The sequence below is a fragment of the Phalacrocorax aristotelis genome, chromosome 6 (genome assembly GCF_949628215.1).
Source record: "Phalacrocorax aristotelis chromosome 6, bGulAri2.1, whole genome shotgun sequence".
Lineage (NCBI taxonomy): Eukaryota > Metazoa > Chordata > Aves > Suliformes > Phalacrocoracidae > Phalacrocorax > Phalacrocorax aristotelis.
Window position 1 is genome coordinate 6,659,714 of NC_134281.1, and position 24,131 is coordinate 6,683,844.

General features: G+C 42.9%; 1 protein-coding gene across 3 annotated transcripts; it reads left to right on the forward strand.

Moving 5' to 3' along the window:
* The first annotated feature begins 724 nt into the window (after window positions 1-724).
* EOGT (EGF domain specific O-linked N-acetylglucosamine transferase) lies at window positions 725-23,163 on the forward strand. 3 transcript variants are annotated; one of them, XM_075095707.1, is made up of 18 exons: window positions 1,431-1,545; window positions 2,116-2,162; window positions 2,291-2,346; window positions 2,970-3,195; window positions 4,154-4,254; window positions 4,839-4,947; window positions 5,039-5,133; window positions 6,254-6,358; window positions 7,503-7,609; window positions 9,429-9,532; window positions 12,136-12,228; window positions 12,970-13,041; window positions 13,572-13,658; window positions 14,788-14,856; window positions 16,161-16,222; window positions 17,878-17,997; window positions 19,412-19,514; window positions 19,896-23,163. In XM_075095707.1, the coding sequence occupies exons 4-18, from the start codon at window positions 2,986-2,988 to the stop codon at window positions 20,040-20,042; spliced, it is 1,584 nt and encodes a 527-aa protein (XP_074951808.1). In that variant the 5' UTR covers window positions 1,431-1,545; window positions 2,116-2,162; window positions 2,291-2,346; window positions 2,970-2,985; the 3' UTR covers window positions 20,043-23,163. The 3 variants fall into 3 exon arrangements, with proteins under 3 accessions (XP_074951809.1, XP_074951808.1, XP_074951807.1); XM_075095708.1 differs by lacking the exons at window positions 1,431-1,545; window positions 2,291-2,346 and adding an exon at window positions 725-842; XM_075095706.1 differs by lacking the exon at window positions 2,291-2,346.
* The last annotated feature ends 968 nt before the right edge of the window (window positions 23,164-24,131 follow it).

Genomic DNA, 24,131 nt, shown 5'->3' on the forward strand with positions numbered 1-24,131 from the left:
TGAATTCTGAGTTACAAATGCCAGTTAAAATCTTGCGGTGCCACGGGTATTTTGGTGCAGGAGGCTGGTTTATTTGTAAATTGACTGCAGTAAGGGGATGAAAGATAATGTAAAATTTACATTACTTCCCTTGCTGTCGGCCCTGGTTTCCCGTCAGGCTGGGCCTTGTCGCTGACGCCTGTATCACAAGATCGCAGGACGGTGGGGGTTGGAAGGGACCTCTGGAGATCATCTCATCCAACCCCCTGCTGGAGCAGGCACACCCAGAGCAGGGGGCACAGGACTGTGTCCAGGCGGGGTGTGAATGTCTCCAGGGAAGGGACCCCACAGCCTCTCTGGGCAGCCCGTGCCACTGCTCTGGCACCCGCACAGCAAAGGGGTTTGTCCTCATGTTCAGGTGGAACTTCCCGTGTTCCAGCTTGTGCCCGTGGGCCCTTGGCCTGTCGCTGGGCACCACTGAAAAGAGTCTGGCCCCATCCTCCTGACACCTGCCTTTCAGGTCTTGCAAGCATTGACGAGATCCCCCCTCAGCCTTCTCCAGGCTGAACAGACCCAGGTCTCTCAGACTTTCCTCGTAAGGGAGATGCTCCAGGTTCCTGATCATCTTGGTAGCTCTCCACTGGACTAGCTTGAGCAGTTCTCTGTCCTTCCTGAAAAGGGGGGCCCAAAACTGTACCTCGTTTCCCACCTGCAGGCGAGGGGAGAAGAGGCTTCCCCGGGGTGGAAGGAGACAGAGCGCCCGAGGGTCCGTGCCCACGCCCCGGCAGAGCAGGAGCCGGTCCCTGTGCCCGACTGGCATCAACCGCATCAAGGGATTAAGTCACCTCTCTGCTGGCGAATATGTAAGTCTCTAAACGGCTCCTCCGTGCCGAGGCTCCGGGGAGAGGCCTCGAACAATGGGGTGCCGGACGCTGCGCTTCCTGCCCGGGGCGGCAGGAAAAGGCCCTTTTCCTCCCCGGCCTGGGAACGCCGTTCCCGGTGCGGGGCAGCGGCAGCGCGGTATTTCCGGCAGCAGGAGGAAGGCGCGCCGCTTACCGCGCCGCCTCCCCGGCAGGTGCCGCAGCGCCCCCCGCCCCGGCCCCCCTCACGGCCACCGGCCCGGGGCGCTGCGAAGCGGCGGCGGAGGCCGACCCGCGCTCCCCGCCCGGTTTCCGGCGAGCGGCGGCGGTGCCGCCGGCCCGGCCCTGCCGCGCTCCTCCCTCCTTCCCCGGCGGCTCAGGCGCTCCCGCCGCCTCCAGGTGGGGCGGGCCCGGCGGCAGCCCCCGGGCGGCGGTCGCTCCCCGGGGTGTGGCGGCGCCGCCCGCTCCGCTCCGCTCCCCGCGGGTGTGAGGGAGGGGCGGGCGGCGGGCGCAGCCCTCCCTCCTTCTCCCGGCGGGCGCCTTTCCCCCGCGGAGCCTGGCGGGGCCGGGCCCTGCGCGCTCCCCCCGCCCCGGATAGCCGCCAGCTGCCGCGGCGGCATGAGGATTAAGGCCGTCGGCGGGAGCGTAACGGGAGGAGCGGCCGGTCCCATGGGCCGCGGGGCTCCCCGGGGCCGGCGGGTCTGAGGTGCGGTGCCCGGTGCGGGTGGGCGGGTGCCGCGGGCGGGGCAGGACGGGGCTGCGGCGCCTGCCGGGGCTCGCTGTGGGCCTGGCACCGGATCTGCGCTGGGTCTAGCACAGGCTCGGGGCTGGGTCTAGTCGGGGCTCGGCCAGCGTGGGGCAAGCGTGGGCTAGGCACCCGGTCCGGCGTGGGCCGGAGGCTGGGCTCAGCGCGGGGTCCGGCACGGACTCGGCACTAGGACGGGTCGGTCACTTCCCGGGGTGACTGAGCCTCGGCCGGGGCCCCGGGGGCGGGTGAGGGGCCGCGCCGTTCTGGCGAGCCGCCTACGGCCCCGCGATGTCGGGTGTGAGCTGGGGACGGGCCGCGGTGTGATCCCCGGGAGCCCCGGGGTGCCGTAGGGAAGGGGAGGTGCTTTCTTGCCGGGATCCGAGTCCCCAGACGGGTCAGAAACGCTCCCGGGCTGTTGGAGGGTTGCTCTCATTGCTGTGAAGGCTCCTCAAGCAGCAGGACCGCGTTCTGAGGCAGCCCCCTTCTGCAGGACGCGTGTAACTCGGCTTTCTTGCCCCCCACCACTAGGTTTGTGTACTTGGGAAACCCGAAGCAGTTCTCCTCGCACCAAACAGGTAAAACTACTTTTATTGTAGGAATATTGCTAAAGGCTTCAGTTGCAGGCACACATGCAAATTTTGGCGTATTATAATGCCAAAAAAGGTGTTTTAGATATAGGCCATCCACTTTTTTTTTCCCTCAGGAAACTTAATGGTTCAAAGCAGGGGTGTTTGATGAGAAGGTTGTGCTACCAGAAAGGTATCCAGTCTGCTTTAGAGTATACAGATATGCATGGGCCTGTAGTTAATTTTATAACACAGTATTCAAAATTTCTTTAACATGATGTAAGCTACTAAAAACAAGCACCCTGAAACAGACCAAAGTTTGAACATTTATTTATGACTGCATGGTTTTATTTCAGCTAATGATTGGTTTCTTCCAAAGTAGAGAATGTATTAATGTATTATTTTTATACTTATTTTTAAATTAAAATGCCTCCTCTTCTCACCGCCCCTCCCTCCCCCCAGTAATTCCACATTTTCTTCCTGCTGACTGGATGTTATATGCTCTATACTTAGTTTCCACATTTGAAATCTCAGGATCCCTTGGGATTGAGCTAAAGTAAACACACCCATTTTAGGCTGACTGTGAGTTGGTAGCACATAATAACCCTCAGTTACTAACAATTCAGAGATAATCCTGAGGTTGTACAGTGTCTTAGTGAAAGTTTACTTTTCATAGGGAAAAAGAAACCACCCCAGAAATAGAAGTACAAATTCTTTGAGTATACGACTGACTTTGGCTGAATATTGTCTGGTATGCTTGAAATGTGCTATGCTGCAGATATGTTAAGTGTCCTTTTTGTATATATATAAATACAGAACTCAAGAGGTTGCCATGTTCATGTTGCTTGCGTTTGGATTGCTGCTGCAAGAAATTCTGGCTAATTCCCAAGCTGAAAATCTTACAGAATTCAAAAACATTCCAGAAGAGCCATTGTATAGCTACAAAGCTATCAACTTGCCAGATGAGCATATCCCCTACTTTCTGCACAATAATCAGGATATTGCTGGCATCTGTAAGCAGGACTCTCATTGCCCATATAAAGTAGGTTTGCTTTTTTTTTTGTCTGTTTGTCCAAATGTAATGTTGGGGTGGTTTGTTCTTGGAGTGACAGCAGTTAAAGATGGTGATGAATTGGTCTCCTTGCCAATTAGTTGGTTTCACTGGGATTTGGAATTGTTGTATGGGGCTCTTCCTGAATCTGATGCTATCACAAGACTGGATTTTTAATGTACCGTTTTGCAAGATTTTTATCCCCCTTCTTTTAATTGTTACAGAGCTGAAATGATGATCTTAATCTGAATGACTCTGCGCATGTGAAAGGTGTTTGGACTACGTACAGTTAGTAATTTCTAGGCCTGAGATTTTCAGCATGCTGTAGTACTTTTGTGGAAGTGCCAAGACTATAGGCAAATCAATGAAACGCTGATTTAATCTTACCCCGTGTTTGCATATAATTTATTAATCTGAAGCAGGGGCGGTGAATCTGAGGATCCAGGCTGCGTGTGGCTTGGGAGCAATTCTAGCATCTCTCAGGCTGGAGCTGGTTTGCGGAGCTGGGAGTAGGAGCTATGATCCCCCTTCTGTGACTTTCTGCGGCACTGCAGAAAGCCGGTGTTTCTAGATTTGCCCGGGGAGCAGTGGTACAGTCAGCCTGGAGCTTGGAGCGCTGTGCCCTGTGGGAGCTTAGCTTTGTTACCTCTATGTGTCAGCGATGTTAAAATTTTGGAATCCTACTCGCTGGGTCAGGAAAAGTGGTTGTCCTTGAACAGGTATATTAAAGACGAGGGTAATGTTGCTGTGGTTGTGTGTCCTCTTTTGGAGCCTCTGTTGTCCATAAAGAATCTGAGTGTTCTTTCTGAAACTCCCTTTGAAAAGAGACCAAATCAAAAGCCTTTAATGCAAGATTCATTAGCAAGAGGTGGTTTATAAGCTAACAACTAACCTGAGTAATTTCCCATTTTGCTGGTGTATAACCTGACTCCGTTATTCTGTGTTACAGAAATACTTGAAGAAACTAAGATCCTGCTGGGGTTATGAGAAATCTTGCAAATCAGATTACAGGTTCAGTTACCCAGTGTGTGATTATGTTGAAACTGGATGGTGAGTTTCATTTTAAATGTAAGAAGTATAGTATGTTAAAAAAAAAAAGAGCGTGGTGCTCACTTTCATGTTAGCTGTGCAGTTAACATTCTTGTGATATTTAGAGTCTAAAGGATGATTCTTTGTGGTGATACGTGTGTATATGTCTGTGTGTTTATAGGTGACATGTCTTTCAAAGTGATTTTTAAAAACTAACTTTTTAAGGAAGAAAATACTGTTTGAAAAGCTTCCTGCCACAATGTTTTCATTATTCTGATTTAGCCTTGAATTCAGATTCCTAAAATAACTCTGGATTTCCTTTCTTAGCTTTAAAAACAGAGGGAAAACGTTAAAGAAAATTTATACCCTTTTACGGGAGAATAGCTTTAAATTGTCATTGATGTTTTCACTTACATGCAGCTGATAAGTTGCTTCCTGTTTTGCATCTTAAATGTCAATAAAGTAACTAGCTGGCTCTTCTGTTCCACTTTCAGTGGAAAAAATGTTATCTGTTAAAGTTATTACTAGAACTGAGCAACAGACCTTGATTTTTTTTGTTTCTTTGTTTGCTTCTTGTTTTTTTCCCTCTTTCCTTCATACATCAGGGCAAGTGACATTGAGACAGCCCAACGGATATTCTGGAAACAAGCTGACTTTGGTTACATTCGAGAGAGGCTCAATGAAATGAAAACCCATTGTAAGCCGACAGCAACGGTAGGTATTTCTGACAGATATTATAATTTTTACTTAGCTTTGAACATAATTTTTGTCATTGATAAAATCCTGCTTGTTCTGTTCTTAACAGGGAGATTCATCTCTGACCTGTTCTCAGTACCTTCAGCATTGCAGAGCAACAAACCTGTACATTGATCTACGAACCGTAAAGAGAAACCAGGACAGGTCTCTGATTTACTTATGTTATAGTAAAACCAAGGGATGGCAGGGAAAAGGACTTCAGAATTTGTTTAACAAAGCTAGCGTGCTTGTTGCCATGGGCTTTACTGCTGGTCAGAGACTTGTGGCTGAAGCCCTGTTGAGATCCATACCTCTTGATTGCTGCCTGCTGCTGCTCTCAGAAGTACAGGTTATTTAAAAACCTGTGCGCTCAGTTTTATGTAATGATGATGGGTGACTGAAATCCTCCCTTCTAATGGAAGAGAGGAAGACTCTACTCTGTCTTCAGCCACATCCTTTCTTGATCAGGTGATGTGCAAAGTAGAATCGTTTTTGTATGAGGCACTGAGAAGACCTTCCCTATGCTAGGTGCCTTTCTACCAGAACCAAGAACTGCCTTTTCAGATACTGAGGCTGAAGAGAGGTCTGAACCTGGATCTCCCATGGCCCAAATTAAAATGCTGCATGTTGGAAAACTGGGTAAAAAAACCATACCACTGATGCTGGCATCACTCATTTTCCCTTCTGCCTTATCTTTGAAGTCAGTGTCTTGGGCACTTGACTTGAAAAGAGCTGGTTCACGACTGTGACGCTGATACACTTCAGAATGGGTTTTGTCATCTTCTCAGCCTGTCCTAAAAGTTAATGTAGATAGTGCTTTTACTCAGCAGTTTGTTTTCATGAAACCTGTTCTTGCACCTCACTTTTCATACATTGTATAAAATTCTTGGGTTGCTGAGTTGTGAAATTTGAGGGGAATTTCAGTGAGAAATTGCTATTAAAAACAAACATACAAAACCCCAAGTAGTGATGCTTGTGTAAGTAATCACATAACAAAATCTAAATAACTCGTTTTGGTATGTGAAATTGTTCCTAACAACATTCTGGGTGGATTAGTACTGTTTTCTAAATTGATGTGTAGAACTCCAAGGACACCACTATCTTTATTTGGGAATTGTGGGAAATGCTTGATTTATGCTGAAGGAAATACTCAGGTTTTAAATATGTATGAAGTACCTTGCTGAACCAAGATTAATTAGCACTGGCTTGAGTATGTAATCGAGTTTGCAGAGCACTTATAGCACTGTTGCAGAAAAGCTGATAGACTTTTACTAATTTGCATTAGATTCAAAGAAGACTTTTTCCAGAAGGGAGAAATTGGAGGTCATTGCACCCTTGACGTTCAAGCATTTTTGGCTGAAGGTCAGCGCAAGAGCCCTCTGCAGTCTTGGTAAGAATTGCTTGTCAAGGCTGCTTCCAAGTTCACTTGCTAATTCTTTTTTATTTTTTTCATGGGCACTAGCAGCTGTGTGTAGGGGATTTCATACTGAGGAAGTAGTTGCTCCTTTCTAAGGTCAGTCTGAGAGTTCATTACCTCTGGTAATTACATCGATGCAGAATGTTCTGAACTATGCTATGGATAAATGTGTCCTGCCTAATTTACAGCAGCAAAAGATCTGAAAATGTCTTGTAATGTGAAGTTCTAACCTTCAGGTGTTTTCTGGACAAGACGCTGGTTGCACGCCTGATCTGCCTATAGGAGGCAATTGTTCTGTTGTGAAGAGCCTTGAAGTTTGAACCTGTGTCTTAGTTCATGCAGTCCTTGGTGATGTTGGGGCTCGTGCAACGACTGATATGGGTATATGTTTGTACGGTGTTCCCAGGGAGCCTGTGTTCGGAATGTGAAATGGGCAACAGTCTACAGGCCGAGTAGGAAGTGCAGAGGGTGCTTTGTAGTAGCTGATTAAGTATCACGGCTTGTATGTTAGCGCTTTAAAGCTGCGTTGCCAGATAATTGATGAAACATGAAGGAACTGGAGCCATTAAGGTCTATATAAGACTTCATTTTTATGCTTTTCTCATGTTTTTTTTTTTCTCATTTTGCATTGATGGTCAATTTCAGTTAAGAATCGCTGCAGAGGAGGGAAAGGCTTTTTCTTTTCTACCTGCTATTGTCATTTCAACTGCTCATCCTTGTTTAGATCCAGTAATAATAAGTATTGCATCTACATTCGTTACTCTGACCACAGCATGAAGGTCTTGCTGAAGTGTCTTTGGCAATGCAGATCAAGTTGGATAGACCCACAGATCTAGGCTCTAAGGCTCTTTGTTACATCTCTCCTGCCTTGATTTGTAGATCAAAGATGCTGCTCACTCCTGAGATCAAAGGCGGTGTTTAACCTCTTGAAGCTCGGAACCGGAAGAGCCTTCCATTACAATTTCAAATCATTTTAATTGTCAGACTCTATCAGTTTTCAGCAGTCCTGTTAAATCAAATGGACTGGTTGAATAGTTACTAAATCTTGGATGCATGAAGTACATTTGTTTAAAAGTGTTAATGACAAAGCGTGTTCTGTGTGATTCAATCTTCGTAGGTTTGCAGAACTCCAGACATTTACTGCGTTAAACTTCAGGCCCTTAGAAGATGAGAAGTGCGATGTTGTAATTGAAAAGCCAACGTACTTCATGAAATTGGATGCAGGTAATTGGTATCTTTTAGTTTTTTTTATCCTACAATAGTGCAGTAAAAAGACCCTGTATCCAACTTGCCCATCTACACGATGCCTTTGAGATCGTCAGGTTCACTTGTAATATACTTTTATTTTTTAAAAATTATGTGACTTTTAAATTCCGTGTTTTGTGGTTCATTGACAAACTTGGAAACTTAGATTTAAATCTTTACATTTTGCCGCAGGTAATAAAAAAAATAAATACATCAGAAAAAATTTCCTGTCACTTGTTTTGCACAGACTTTGACTCTTGACCGTGTTTTGAGAGTCTTTGCTTTTGTGCCAGAGACATTTCTGTACAGAGTCTTGGATTTTGGCTGTGTTTCTGGATGACAGTGTTCATACCATGAAACACAAGGTGTGGTTATATGTGCCTTATAGTATGTGTTTAGTAATTGACGATTCCGTGTCTATTGAATGACATGGAAGAAGAAGCAGTATTCGGAGACAAAGTTCAAGGGAATAAGTTTTTAGTTCATTAAAATACTTCCTGTCACCCACCTCAGAAAAGCCAAAGCACACAAAACTATACACAGCCCTGTTTTAAAGTTTCAAATTTAGGTGAAAAACCACAGCTATCTCATTACAGAGAGCTGTGGTGAACGCTGTGCAGCACTATACCAAAATTCATGAGAAGGGACAGCACCCAAGCATCTTTAGGTATCAGCCAGTGGTATCTGACTTTTTTTAACTCCACCAACCTTTTTGTTCACGCAGCATATTTTGCAGACAAATATTAATGAAAGGGGGTGTCCAGGTTGGGGACATGCAAAGAAACTGCTGTGGGGTAAGCTCTGGTTTAAACTGGATAGTTGTCTGCTGTGTTCTGACCCTGTGACATACTGCAGCTGTAAACTGGATTGCCCCTCTTCCCCCGCAGGCCAGTGTCTTATATTTTAAGCAAAGTTGCTGCGGGCTCCTGAACAGTTACTGTGGAAGAGTTGCTGTGCTGTCCATTTGTGCCTTTGAGCGGGGTGGTCTAGCTGTGGCTCAGGACGTGATTTTGTCCAGCTCCTTTGTTTTAGGGGAAGCAGGGGAGAATTCCTGTTTGAGCAGTATAGGAAGCCTGGCAGCTGGTTCGTATCATGGCAGCTCTTTTTGGTCGGAAGGTTAGAAACAGGGGCTGTGTGCGCACAGTTCCACAACTGGGGTGTGGCCTTCACTAGAAAGGAGACCAGACCACGCTACCTCCTTTGTTTCATGGTAGTTTTTTAATGCACAATGGTCTGAAGGTATTAGCTTAAGAAACCAAGAATGAACAAGAATGCTCTGAGGACAAAAAAACTGAGGGATTACTTGGGCTCTGGCTCATGTGCAGGTACAAGTTCTGTCTTGGTAGTCCTGCAGACAGAGCTTCCCTTAACCTTAATAAAGCAGAACTAAGATCAGCACCAAAGGTCTGTTTTTAATGTTTTCTTTATGTCTAACCAGCTATTGTTAAAGCAGTAGTTGCTTTCATATACTTCAGAAAGCAACTGCAGACTGTAATGAGAAATAGCACGTGTAACTTATCTTTTTCTTACGATGTCTATTGGCCACTCTTCTAATTTCTCTGAACTTTTAAAAAACACATTTTACTTCAGATTTCTTACCTTGATACCCTTTAAATAATTCACTACAGCCTTCATTGCCTTTAAAGGTTTGCTTTTTTTAGGGTGTATGAGAAGCATTTGGTCAGAAGCAGGGGAAAACTGATATAAAATGCAGGATACTACTAAGGAAAAAATACATGAACCAATGAAAAGTGGAGTGAGTAATGTAGTATTTTGCTAACAATTCTTTCTTTCTCAGGTGTTAATATGTACCATCACTTCTGTGATTTCGTCAATCTTTATATTACGCAGCATATTAATAATTCCTTCAGTACTGATGTCAACATAGTCATGTGGGACACTGTAAGTCTGCTGTGCTTTTAACCTATTTGTAACGGGGTGTATTTCTGCTGTATAGAGACCGAAGCTGTCAGTAGCCAATCCTGAACGTTTTTGTGGGCTTAGCCATGCGGAACTGATAAGTTTTTGGATCCTGTTACTACAGGTGCATGAACAACAGTTAGGTAACAGGTTTTCTGCAGTAAACTGTGCTGTTTGAACAGTACTCCGTAGCTCATCTTTTCTTAGTACATAATTATGCCTTTTTTTTAGTGTGACCCCAAAAATAACATGATCTGTGTTTCTAATATGCGGTATTTAAACATTTCGTGCTGTTTTCTGTAGACTTTTTCCCTCTGAGAATATTGACGTAGATTTACTCAAAACTGTTTCTGTTACACGTGAAAAGAAATGCAGCCTTGCATCCTTCTAAATCAGTAACGTGCAGCCTGTAGTAAGAAAACAACTAAATTAAATTCTTATATATGTCAAAACCGGGCCTAATACTTAATTCCTTTAAATAGCCTTCTTGTAGTTGCTTCTCTCAATCACCTCTTAGAATGCCACGAGGACATATAAAACAAGTTTTTAAGTGGGGCTATTTATGCTGTAGTGCTGAGCTGAAACCATGACTGTGTTTGAGAGTAATACTAGTTTTACTGGACAATATTTAAATTGTATAGGAGAGTGTTCAGCTAAACAACAAAAAACTAGGCAATTTGTAAGATGCCAGATAACCTGTATGATCAGGTCCAGAAATAACACAGGTCCTGAGTGTGATATTGTCCCACACCTGTCTTGTTTTCAGAAAATACTGGGGTTTTTTCCTGAGTATTTACTGCTAGGATAACTAATATTCAACAGAGAACTGCAAATATCCCAGCCTGCGATGTAATGAGAAACCTCTTCGGCTAGAAGAGACCCTTTTTCCTAGTTCTCTCACATCTTGAAAGCTAAAATAAATGTGCCTGCCTGATAAGCAAGCTCTCTAGATGTTTTACAGGGACCTGTTAATCTGGCTCTGACTTTCTGAAAAGATCAGATGTGTCAGACAGCACTTTAAATTACTTTGAAAAGCAACTCTTTTTTCTTATATCGCATTATTGAATCAAATAACTGTTTCAAATGTACCATTCAAGGTAAGTATTGTCACAGTACTATCATTTTAAATGAGTCTTAACTGATCAGCCTGCTTGAGTTCATTACCTTGTACAACCAGGTGATGGCACCAACTAACTGCAAATGAATCGTCTATGCTGATGGAAAGATGGACTTGAGCTTATTATTAATTTTCTTTTTTTTTTCCTGTATGTAATTAGATTTGGCCATACTTTCTAGCTGCTGTAGAATCAGCACACTGTTCTTATTAAACAATAATGCTCTTAGATGTAGGTTAAATAAAGCAGAAAATGAGTAGGAAATCCACTGGGTGTTGATTTGCAGACTCTCTCTGCAAATGGAGGAAAACAATGTTTATAAAGCACTTTTAAGGAGAGCAGCTAAGGTTGGAAAGTAGTACTTTCAGCTTTGAAGATCAGTTCTCTACTTCTAACCTGGAAGAACAGTTCTTGTAATACAGATGGCCGAAAAGTAGTATGGATTGTAAAAGTCATTAAAACTTAATGGCAGAAGAAGGGGCAAGAAGCACCTCTTCAACTGAAGGAAATCTGGCGCTCTTTAGATTCTTTTACATTTCATTAGATGTCTGCTCTCTTCTGCAGTCATTTATAGTCTTATTCTGAAATTTCTTGTTGAGAATGTTTCCACATAACTTTCCAAGCAGCCCGAACCAGCTCCAGGGTTGAAAGGAAGCTTTAAGCAAGAATCTGTACCAGGGCTACTGGGGTCATATTTAACTGCATTCAGAGAGCAAGAGATGGTGACTCTTACTCTCAGATGCGTAGGAAATGTTACAAATTTGAAGGCAAGAGCCCCTGCTGCTGGGTGAACGCTGTAGGGGTAGATGGTTCTTAAAAGGTTCCACAGAGCATTGCTGCAAAGGGGGAAGTTTTATACTGCCCTGTAGAGAAACTTCGTGGCAGCTTGTCAAAGTAATGCAAAACATAGTTTTCTGACTGTTTCTTCCATCAATTCAGATCATTGCCTTCAATTTGTCATACAAGTGACCATCCCTAAATGGAGGCAGATATAAAACAGGCTTGTTGTGACTTTTTACTTCAAACATTACTGCTGCACTTGAATTCCCGTGTGGTTTTTTTTTAGTCTGAGGAGTCAAGGTTCATGCCTTCTACCATCCCTATGTTTCTGTTGCTTCAAAATGAACTTGTGTTCTGTCGTCTCTGGGGAAAGTAGTAGGTACTTCTTGCTCCAAACTCAGAAGTTCTAATCTGCTGTTGAAATCCTTGTCTAGATTGCTAATTTATAGAACTGTTTTATTAAAAATTAACTACCTGACAGGTAATTTGAGTTAACTGCTGTTGTAAACACAGGGTTTGGTGTTCTGTAATATCTGTGTTCTGTGCTCGGCTGTCTTGGGTCCTGTGGTGGTGGTGCACATATTAACTGTATGTTAAAACTCTGTATATACAACTTGTAAATCAAGAAGAGAGTTTTATATGCGTTTATGTAATCATTATGCCCTTATGGTTTTTTTTCTTTCCTCCTAGAGCTCATATGGCTATGGTGACCTGTTCAGTGAGACGTGGAAGGCGTTTACTGACCATGAAATAATACACTTGAAAACCTTTGACTCTAAAAGGGTATGGAATTTTATATTTTGTTTTAATTCATAGTCACTGGGTAGCAAATATGGCAGCTTCTCTAGTCGCTTGTGGATATGGGTGTTTCAGAAGAAAGCATTAATACTTTCCACGCATGTTTAATTTGTGTAATATGAGTATTCAACCCGACTAACAAGAGACAGAGCAGTAACCTAATTCTGTGGCATGTCTGTGCTTTATATAGATGGACCTAACTTTTGTGTCTTCTGAGAGGTGATATTTATGTATTGGTTTCACTTCTGCAGGACCCACAACTGAGGTTAAGGGTTTTCAAATGGTACTGTCTTTCTAAGTCTACTGATTCCTACTGCAGTGTTTATCTTCCCCTGCAACTGTTAGTATGCCTGCTGCTTGTCACTGGAAATTTTTTTATTCCCACCAAAAAATGTACGCGTTTATTCAGAGCTTAAATCCCTTAAAGCCTGTCTTAAACTCCCTATTCTCTAACTCATTTTCTTCTATTTAGTTCATGTTTGTTCTGTTTTGGGGGTGGGTTTTTTTACTCTACCCACACTTGCATCGGTAGCATCCTAAGTGAGAACTCTTTTGGGATCAGGATTGTCTTTGTTCTACTCATTTGCACAGTCAAGGAAGTAGGATGTTCTTGACAGGGGCGTGTAATTGCTAGCTCATTATAAGCAGTTATCCCTCTGAATGAGCACGGAATGTGCCAGCGGAAGGTAGCAGTGCAGTGTAACTTCTTGTGATCTTCCTTTGCAGGTATGCTTTAAAGAAGCAGTCTTCTCATTACTGCCTCGAATGCGATATGGCTTGTTTTATAACACACCATTGGTGAGTTCATTTTATTCATCCACTGTGTTACCTAGATGTCTGTGTGACAGTATAAAACCTGAGCTACTCAAATATCTGGCTGAGCTACCACGGAATGTACTGCATTGAAAGTCTGTGCAACTCCAAATGAAATGATCTTCCCTAAAGATTAGGGTTTTGAAGTTACTTTAGCTGGTTGATAGTAACTGGTTGTGTGCAATCTCCTGTGCCACAGTTCATGAGATGTATATTATCCCTCTTTAATGGGTGGGCGCTGTGAATGTAATGGTATTTTTGCAGAACACAAGACCTTGTACACTGACAGACTTTCTCGGTGGGATTAGCTCATGCATTCAGGCTGTAACGCTGTGGAGAGAGTTATATTTCTTTCTAAATGAAAGTGCCACTTGTGTTGCAGTGAGTAGTGACATGTTTAGTGCAGTGCATGATACTAGGCTTTTGTTCCACAAGAATGGCAAAAGGCTGATCACAAAGAGAGGTTTTCTGAGCAAAATAACTTTTTGTATTAATAATTGCTTTTTTAATTTCAGATCTCTGGCTGTCACAGTACAGGGCTATTTAGAGCATTTTCTCAGCATGTGTTACACAGATTAAATATCACACAAGAAGGACCCAAGGTATGATAACTGAATAATAAAATTGTAATATGAGGCTGATGGCTCTTACCAGAGAAACAGCATTAGCAAGCTGGACCCAGTGGGGAATAAGGGCGTATGGTGCACGTTTTGTCCCCTCCTGTGTCGGTCGGGACTTTTTTCCAAAAAGTCAGCCTGTTCTATAAAGGCCTTCAGCCAACATTTGTATATGTTTGTGAAAGTTGCCCTCGTGTCCTGCTTCCATAGCACAGACTTCAGAACATCCTCCTTCCAACCCTTGGCTCCATCCTCTGTGCTCAAGGCCTTTGTGTCCTTCCTAGTTAAGCAAGATACATGGTACATGGTCTCTTCTGGAGCATGCTGACAAGGTGCTGTTCCTGGGTCCGGCGGAGGGGATCCCACAGAGCAGTGCAGTGAGCTCGCTCTTTATCGATCCTCATAGTTATGCTGAGCTCAGATCAGAGGAGGCAATGACTGAATCTGGTCCTCCTGATCCCTGCCCGGTACCATCTGCCTGGCCCTGGGCTTCTCTGTTGTACACACCGGTAGTTTTTGCAAATTGTTGCAATGGCTGCATTGATGGATTTGGCAGTTCTGGACTTCTTGAAGTATTTGCTAGAGAGTAGGCTACATATTATCGCTGAGGGGCACACATTCAAAGCACTGCACAGGCATTTAGCTATGCTTCTCCTGCTGATGCTAATGGGAGTCATGCAGTTAAATCTCTTTATTTCACTTGGAACACTTACCCCTGTGAGTCCAATTAATTTAAAGAGGTAAAGGGAGGAACTGTTATAGAAGTAAAATATTTTTTCCAAGGATCTTGTGCACAAGCCATCCTGAAAGCTGCTTTCCTGCTTTCAAAAACTGCTGTATAATGTGTAATACAAAGGCTCTTTTGTGCTGAATAAAATAAATCTTTCAGAAAATGTTTTATTCTTTGTTAATAGTCAGACTTTCACAAAGTTTTTGACACTTTTAATCTGTTGGAAAATATGATGTGAATTTTAAGGTGGTTACATCATCTCTTACATGGGGAGGGAACATATTTAGTTGCTCAAATAATTGCCAAAAGTAAATATGGAAATGTTTGGGGTTTTTTTGTGAGGTCTGCCTCATAGCTAATACACTGCTGGTTCTTTCTTTTTAGGATGGGAAAATTCGAGTCACAATACTTGCACGCAGCACAGATTACCGGAAAATATTAAACCAGAACGAGGTGTGGTCCTTTTTATTTTTAAAACAAATTTATCAGAAGTTAAATTTTGCCCATTGAACTAATTTTTTTTCCAGGTACAGCCAAGACATGTATCTGCTGACAAATCTTGGACAAATAAGTTCAGTGCTAATATTAATTTCTTGTAATATGTCTTCTAGCCAGTCTCTATTTCTGTACACCAGACACTGAACCTTGCTGCCCTTTTTAAATATCCAATGGAAGGCCATAGATGTAATACTAAAAGTATTTCCTCTTAACCAGACACTGCAGAGAGCTTCTGATAACGTTAAATTATTTTGCTTTCAGGTTATCTCTTTTATTTCTAGCATCTCCAGTGTTGAAGGCTCTAACAAAAACCTTTGTTATGCTTGCGGATTAAAATGCATAAGCTATTGTATCTGAGTATGTGCATTCAAAACTTAATGAATTTTCACATTGATTCACGTTTTCAAATCATGCAATTTAGTGAAGTTATGGTGTAACTTCTCCTGTGATAAAACGATAATATCTAATGTTTTCATACCTGTCTTCGTTCTTAGCTGTTAGTGCCTGACAGAAGTGATTTGGCATTACCATCCCCACCTTATGCAGGGAGAAACTGAGGCTTGTTTGATGCAGTATCTCAGTGGCAGAATAGACAGAGTGCAGGTGGCTAGGTTTGTGCCTCATCTGTTAGGCTGCCCACAGCGCATGCCTACCTTGCTACATGTAGTAAGTTTTCTGGTAATGACCACATGACAAAAAGGGAGAAGTTAATCTTACTCCTACTATAGTTTTGCAAAAGAAAATACTTGGCTCTTTCTCCGTCTTCTGCTGGCTATGGATTGGAGACTCAGAAAAAGCCCTTTTAAGTTAGAAGCCCAGGCTCTAACCTGGTTTCACTTCTCATATGAGTAGGAGACCGACCTAGTAAGGTATTTTTGGAAATCCTTCTCGCTACCGATTTGCCTTTCAGGTATTAGAGTATTTTTTGGAAATCCCACATCTTCCCACTATTCCTGGCAAAACCCCTACTAGTTTGAGTGGGTCCTGGAGCATGTAAAAGTCAGCAGTAGCCTCTGTGAGAGTGCAGGATATCAGAGTCTCCTCTCCAGGGGTTGCTCTGCCAGGAAAAAATGTATATATTTCAGGTGAGAAGCACAAAAGGAGGGGAACTGCTCCTTTATATGGCAGTGACAGTATGTTCTGTCTCACCTATTGTAATTCCCTGGTGGGGAGGAGGAGTGTGTAAAATGATCAGGAGTGCAGGGAGGGAATTGACTGAAGGAGAACACAAATCATTGTCTTTTTACTTTCCTCCTTAGCTTGTGAATGCTTTGAAAACAGTATCAACGTTGGAGGTCAAAGTGGTAGACTACAAATACAAGTACGTAAGTTGGTAGAAGAAACTAGTGTGATCTCGTGCTGCCTGTGGCCGGTGAAAGCTGTTTGCAGGCAAGCTGCATATGCCCTGATGTCTAACATTTGCAAAATCCAAGAACTGGGAAGGAAGGATGTCACTGAGGGAGTGGTGGGTGAGCTAGTTAAGTACTCCCGTCCTACAATGCGCTACTAGGAATGAATCTCTAGAGTTATGAGGCTCAGGTTAAAGCTACTATGTGATGAGCAAGTTTTGAAATCACTTTTCTTTGTTCCCTCCCCTCTCCCAAAAACAGCTGCGTTCCCATCACCCTTTTGGATTTGCTAATGCTCTGCAGTAACTGTGGGTCAACAGGCATTTCTCTTGTGTGATGCTAGTGTCTCATTTTATGTGACCCTTAATTTAGTAATGAGTAGTTACTCAGCTTATTTGCTGCTCTGGTGGCCCCTGAAGGCACCACTTGATGTCAGTTCGTGGTGCCCAGGTGTAGTAGGCACTGTGCCAGTAACAAACGGCTCAAAGGAAAAGTTCCCAGGTGGTGTATGCCTGTGCCAAATGGCAGCAGCTCCCATTTACTCAGTGATGCTGTCATGGATCATGCAGGAAGAGCGAGAAAGTGAAGCGAAGTTGAGATCAGTGTTTTGACCAAAGCAGAGAGAGGGCGAGGAAGGCGAGTTGCTTCTGATTCCCCTGTCAACGAAAACACTTGAGCAGTCTAATGGCAGAAAAGGGGGTGCATACCCTTGAGAGGGCATCTAGGCCATCCCACGTCAAAGCATAACCAAGTGGTACTTCCACAATTCCTGTGCTTGTCGAAACTGTTTGCGGTACCGTTCGGCATTACAGATGTCCACAGCTATCCTGCAGCATCACTGCCCTCTTAGTTAGAAGGGTTTCCCTGGTGCCTGCCCTTACAGCACTTTAAGCAGTTTAAAATTCCTTATTGCCGTTTAAGCCAGTTTATTTCTACTCTCTTCCAGATGGTCAGAGAGGACATTATTCTTTTCCTTTTTAATGTATTAATTGTTCATACACAAATGAAACCGGTTGTAATTTCCCTTTCCAGTTGCCTGTCTTCTCTTACAATTGGGTATCTTTAGTCCATTCTTCCCTTGTGTGCTCAGGGAACACCTGGTTATTTAAAGAGAATACTTCAGTTGGAGCTTACAGTCAAAAGATGGGAGAAAGTGACAGTTCAAGGAGCTGAAAAAAGCCCAGCCTCCTTATTTCTGCTTGATGCCCTATGCATAAGTTCAGGTTGGATATCCACACCTTTAGGTGGGAATTGTATACTTCTACATTACATAAAAACAGTTTAGGTCATTTATGTAGGTTTCTTTTAAAGGAGGTGATGCACTTTTTATTTTAGAGGCAAGTAAGAATACCCCCAAGCTTTCAAAAACTTTTAACTTGTAAAAAAATTTTAAAAATCAAATTTTTGAACAGACTCTTGTGAAGTTTTGAAACCTGTCTGCATTGCTTTTAATTCCATGCTGAGTTATTGCTGCCTGCAGCATTTGTGATTCTTAGTATCGTTCCTTGAAAAATCAATTCTCTCTTTCAGTATTCCCTTAAGTTAATTTTGCGCTTTCTACATGTAACTAATCCTTGCTGAGATGGTTAGGTGTGCCAGATCACCATTTCTGTTGTGTTGTCTGCAGGGAACTTGAGTTTTCAGAGCAGTTGAGAATTACCCACAACTCTGATATATTCATTGGGATGCATGGAGCTGGACTTACCCATTTGCTCTTTCTGCCAGACTGGGCTGTTGTTTTTGAACTGTAAGTCTGTTTCTCTCTCTTTCCCCCTTATACCACAACTGCTAATGTCTGTTCATATGCGTTAATGAAGCACTTTCCCGTGCTGGTATTTGACTGTGAGCGTTCGTCTTGCGTCCTTGTCTAGACTTCATTTTTGGCAGTTTCTTCTGGGAATCGGAAGCAAGGAAGCTCTTATTATAAAATAGAGTGTAACTATATCATACAGGTGTAGCCTGTGATTTCTTAAGATGCTGTGGGATAAATAAAATGCCGCCTGGTCAGCAATTGCTTGGGGAAAATGGCAAAAAAAGAGAAAGCCTCACTGGTCAGGCTCTGCCTGGTGAGTCTGAGATTTAATGGTATTTTGGTGATCCAGGTGAACTGATTACATAAGATGCATGTCCGGGGTGTTAAAGATCCCCCTGAAGGTGATATCTGTGCTCCTTTCTAGGCTCAGGACATGAGCACCAGCTTGCTGGCCAAGCTTAGCTGAGTGTCTTGCTGTTTTATCTGAACTTCTCTAGTAGTTTCCTTTTAAACATAATTTCATAGAATAGTTTGGGTTTGAAGGGACCTTTTAAAGGTCGTCGAGTCCAACCCCCCTGCAGTGAGCAGGGACATCTTCAGTTACATCAGGTTGCTCAGAGCCCCTCAGAACCTTGAATGTTTCCAGGGATGGGGCATCTACCACCTCTCTGGGCAACCTGTTCCTGTGTTTCACCACCTTCATCGTAAAAAATTTCTTCCTTATATCTAGTCTGAATCTACCCTCTTTTAGTTTAAAACCATTCCCCCTTGTCCTGTCACAACAGGCCTTGCTAAAAAGTCTGCCCCCATCTTTCTTATAAGCCCCCCTTAAATACTGAAAGGCTGCAGTAAGGTCTCCCTGGAGCCTTCTCCAGGCTGAACAACCCCAACTCTCTTGGCCTTTCCTCATCGGAGAGGTGCTCCAGCCCTCAGGTCACTTTTGTGGCCGAATTTTATCGCAAATTATGGTTGTTAATAGACACTCCAATTGAACAGAACTTAAAAAAAAAAAATGCTGTACACCTCTCAGAAGAGCGCTGAATTCTCCATCCTGGGAAGTTCTGCTTAAAGCCTCTGCTGTAGGAAGGCTGTGGAACTATGCAGTATAATCTTGGCTTGAGAGCATTTTGCCCATTCTCCAAATAAATTCAGAAGCCCATGCCCAAGGGCTGCTGCAGCTGGACAGGGGCGTGCCTGACGTGCAGATGTGCCTCAGGTTGCCTCCTAGGCCACATCTTATGAGCAGATGGTAGCCCTTGTTGTTTTCAGTGGAGTAGAATTTGTCTGTGTTTTCGGAGCCTTAGAACTGGACAACAAACATTTAGGCCTGAAGTTTGGTTTTTTCCTGTTTCCCCCTATGTCACCTACAACCTCTGTAGGTAAATACGATTTTTCTGCCTGCCCCTAGATACAATTGTGAAGATGAACGTTGTTACCTGGATTTGGCAAGACTGAGAGGCATTCACTACATCACTTGGCGAAAAAGGAATAAAGTCTTCCCTCAAGATCAGGTAACGATGGCCACTGCTGGAAGGGAGGGTGCTATAACTGGAAGCATTTAAAGGGTAGCTTGTTTTACCTATTTATGTTCTGATGCTTAAAATATGGTTTTCATTCTTTAGACCAAATTAACTTCCCTGTTGTGAGTAAGAAATCGTTTGATATTAATGGCTGAGGGAAGAAGAGAAATGAAATTAATTGGCCGTTAATCCAGGCCATCCATAGCGTTGATGTTGCTGCAGTTACTTCGCTGACTCTTTTGCCTCAGAGCAGATCAGTGGATCAGAAATAATAAATCAAAATGGCAGATGCTCAGGTTTTTTTCTTGCTTTTTGAATGGAAGATGTACTGACTTTTTTTTCTGTCTAAAAGGCCTTATTTCATTTTTCTAGGGACACCACCCAACGCTGGGAGAACATCCAAAATTTACAAACTACTCTTTTGATGTGGAAGAATTTATGTACTTGGTGCTTCTGGCTGCAAATCATGTTTCACAGCATTCCAAGTGGCCATTTAGGGTAAAACATGATGAATTCTAAATTAGACTTCTGACTGAAATATTATTTTTAAATAATGCTCCATAGAAATATTGTAACAACATAAAGCAAAATGCTGGTGTGAAACACGTAAACCTCTACGAGGGAAATAATCCATTATTAACTTGTCAAACCACTTCTTAGCACCATACCTTATCTTTATAATCCCTCTAATTCTGGGAGGTTTTGATATGTAAAAACTATTTTGCAGAACTCTCTCTGGTTTTTGCACTGTATTTTTGCATTCCGAATTCTGAAATACTTGTCTTTATACAGATATGTCCATCCATTTCATGTAGGATTTTCTGGGGTAGATATTAATCTTGTAATAATTTATGCCTACTGTTACGTGAGGAAATGCTAGCGGATGGAGAGTGTTACAGCTTGCTTTCTCAGTAGGGTCTCTCTGGGAATGAAATGGGCCTGTCAGAGCTCCTCAGTTCCTCCTTCTAAGAAGCTGGATGCTTTTGTACTATAGTCCTGTACCTGTAAGCAAAAACCTGAATAGGAATTGCCTTCCTATTGTAGGGCACAGCCCGGACTGTCATTTGCAGTCAAGTTAGGTGACGCAGTGGTTCCAGGATGGCTGGTTAGTTGCTTTTCGTCACCATCCATGTAATTGCTGTGCTCGTCCCTGTGTTGTTTCTAGGTTTGAAGATCTTCCTCTTTAAAATAGTCATCGTAAGAACGAAGTGGTTAAGCAAGCTTTACCTTTTTGTTGTTTGATTCAACAGACACAGCAGACTTCTATTTCTAGTTTAGAAACATGGTCAAGTTAGAGCAGTCTTATGGTTTTGCATTTCAATATAAACTTTGACTCTCTCTGTGCAGTTTTAAATGCTAAAATATAACAGGTCTGCTCAGTAGGTTTAGTCAGTCTTCCTTCTCAAAGCAGGTAAATCTTTTCCTAAGTGAATGCTTAAAACTTCAGCTAATCTGGGTGCTTCCTACTTCTTCACATAAACCAGCGCTTTGCAATGGAAAACCTGAGCAAATTGGAATAAAACTTGGGTCTTTTTGAGGATGCTAAAGGGACCAGACTTCTAGCTTTTTATGACAAATGATAAGATGTACGGGGCGCCTTTCAGCTGCAGCTGAAAGGAAATGAAGTCACGAGGAACCTTGTTCTTGGAATCATTGAAAGCCTCATCTATTAATATTCTTGTTTTCTCAAATGTCAAAGAGTCAATCTAGAAAACTTTTGAGAACCCTTCCAAAGCCAGTAGCATAGGTCACTCTTTTCAGTGAAGGAAATATTAAGCCAAAGGAGAGTTCTTTATAAAATTCCCTTGGGAGCTGACTTGTTGGTGCTAGTGGGGGTGGGGTGGGGTGGAAAGGGAGTAGTCTTAACTGCGGCCAGAAGGATGTGTGGAAGAATCAAGTTCAGTGAGATAAAAACCAGAGTTCTATGTTAAATTATGGATTTTTTTCGAGAATATATTCCCGTGGTAGACTTGCAGTATAATCATACAGTCTCAGTGGCTTTAAGCAGAGCATACATTTGTATGCAAAAGCAAGACAGTTACAGTAAATGTAAACGTTTCAGTGGTGTAATTGTAGATGTTATTGACTTCCATTCTCCAGCAGTCATAGGCAATTTCGCAGGACGTAGGTATATTTACTGACCTGTCTATACTGGTGAAGATGAGTTACTGTAAGCATAATTTTCATATAGATCTCTCACGACCTTAAGCTGTGCATAGGAAAAGCTAGGTATAGCTGGTAGACAAGATATATTAAGGTATCTGGTGCAATTCTTAGCGTAGTGTATTGTTTTACTGATGAATAAGACTTTAAAGAACCATAAAAGCAAAATTGCACTTTTGACATGAAAAAAAAAAGCCCTTGAGAAATACAATTTCCTGTATTCGTGTGTGTGTGTGTGTGCGCGCACGTGTGTGGTTTTTTACCTTGTGGGATTTTTAGAGGGAAAAAAGTATAAAACCTAAGTCAGTAAAATGTCTGAGTTTGAATGAAAACAACTCAAAGTAACAAAGATATTTAACTATGAACTGTGCACAGATATTTGATTATTTTTTTTTAAAAAAGCTTTTTTTAATTAAAAGTGTAAAACTTTTGGTTATAGTTTGCCAGGTTCTAGAGGCAAATGTTTTAAATACTGTTAATTGCATAGAGTCATGTGTCTCTGCTTTTTCCTGCCATGGCAATCTGATGTTCTGAGGTCCAAACTGACGTTCGGATTTATGTATCTGGGAATCATTCAGAGGTAACGCTGTCACCTTGCACTGATGGCTTAGTTGCCAGGCGTTTTAAGATTGGTTTGCAGAAAACACTTGTATATGGTTTATCTTTCTGCGCTGCAGATGATGCTGTTGAAGCCAGAGTGTGAACACAGGCGTGTCCTTGAATCTGTACAGAAGCAGCTAATGAGGAGTTTCTCTTTCAAGCTATGTTAGGACTCGCTAAAACAAGTGGTTGAACATATGCCTGAACGCGTGGAGGAGAGGCTGTGGGGACTTAATCCAAGGGCAGAATATCCTGCCAACATTCACCAGTTTCAGCAAATTTGAGTGCAGCGTTGACAGTTGATGGCCAGCCTATTCTTCAGCCTTTATGGCTTAATATTACTGGGATGAAAACGCTATTTGGGGTTGATGAGCTTTACAGAAAGTTGCAAAATTATCTTGGCAGCAGAAAAGAGGTTCAGTTGGATTGATGGGATTTTGCCAATAAATCCTGAGAGAGAATTTGGGTAACAGCAAAGACCTTCTCTCGTGATGTTCTTAAAGAGGGTCGGAGCCATCTTGGTCTGCCTTGGAATTGGAGTTTGAGGGAATCCACTGGACTTCTGGGCCACTTGTTCTTTAGGCAAGGTATAGCTCTGGGTTATATTTTCCTAACAGACCGTAGGAATCTTGTTCCTTGGTACTTCTGGTTTTGTTTGTTTATTTGTTTGTTTTTGGGGGGGGGATGGGGTGGGGTGTCTCTCCAGTTTATTTAAGTTTAGAGTCTGTGTTTAACTGGCACATTGGCATCAGCGCAGTGAATTTAGTTTTGGACTTAATGAACGTTGCCAATCCTGAATGCTTACAGGATTGCCTGTGTTTCATGTACAATGTAAACTGAGAGTTGGATTTGAAATAAAAAATAACTTATGGCTGCACGTGGTGTCTTTCCTTTTTACTTCAGAAGTCTTCAAGATGTATTTTCAATTTTTTCTTTGTGAAGTTCTGTGGAAGTTGGGTAAGTGTGAGAAATGGTTTGTGATGGGGAAGTGGCAAATCAGGATTATTAATCTTAAGAGTACAATTATAAATATTAAGGCAATACATTTTTAAAAGCAATTAAATAATAATGAAATTGTTTAATTTTTGCTGTTAATCTTGCCAGTTGTATCATTAATGAGAAACTCAGGGTTTAGAATGTCTCTTAATCTTTTTATTTTTTTTAGCAGGAGAGAAACTGAGCGAAATGTTCTCCTTGAGAGCTTTTTATCTGCTCAGAAGGGTAGAATGCGAGGGGATAATTTTCTTTGATTTCAACATTGACTAATTGTTTCAATTTGCAGTGTTTGCCTTGAAGTCGAGCTCTTACTTCTACTCCTCTGAACACACAGTTCTCGTGGGTTGAGCTCTTTGTCTGAAATAAAAGAAGGGCTGCCAAACACTGTTCCAGCTTTGGCCCTGGACCTGCCAGAGGAGCTTGGCTCGTTCTTCATTCATGAATTCTCATCGTCCTTCTTGCGTTTCAGTTCCTCGTCTCACGGCGTGCGTGTGAGGGTGCGAAGCCTGCAGCGACTGACGCTGCTGACCTGCCCCGAGTGGGAGCCGCTCCTCCCGCCGGCGGCCTGCCTCGCTCGGCTCCTGTGAGGGCTCTCTGGCTCACTTCAGCCATACCGGCTGGCTTAGCAGAACCCTCCAGCCTAAACTGCTTGCCACAGGCTTGTTTTTCCTGCAGATGGGGGCTGAGGTGTAAGGGATGGCTGTGAGCAGCTCATCTGGTGCGGCAGTACATTGAAGCAGGTAGACAAGCCTTGGTTGTGGTTGGGGTAACCTTTCTAGAAGAAACTAGAGCTGGAATAAAATGGCTGAGCCAGTCTTGGTGAGCCCAGGGCTGAAGTTTTAGTAGTTT

Excerpts from the sequence above, each read along its gene's own strand:
- EOGT (XM_075095708.1), top strand. The coding sequence starts at position 2,986 with ATGTTCATGTTGCTTGCGTTTGGATTGCTGCTGCAAGAAATTCTGGCT. Across the intron at positions 4,948-5,038 it reads ATTGTAAGCCGACAGCAACG|GGAGATTCATCTCTGACCTG; the intron begins GTAGGTATTTCT and ends TGTTCTTAACAG. Across the intron at positions 13,659-14,787 it reads TCACACAAGAAGGACCCAAG|GATGGGAAAATTCGAGTCAC; the intron begins GTATGATAACTG and ends CTTTCTTTTTAG.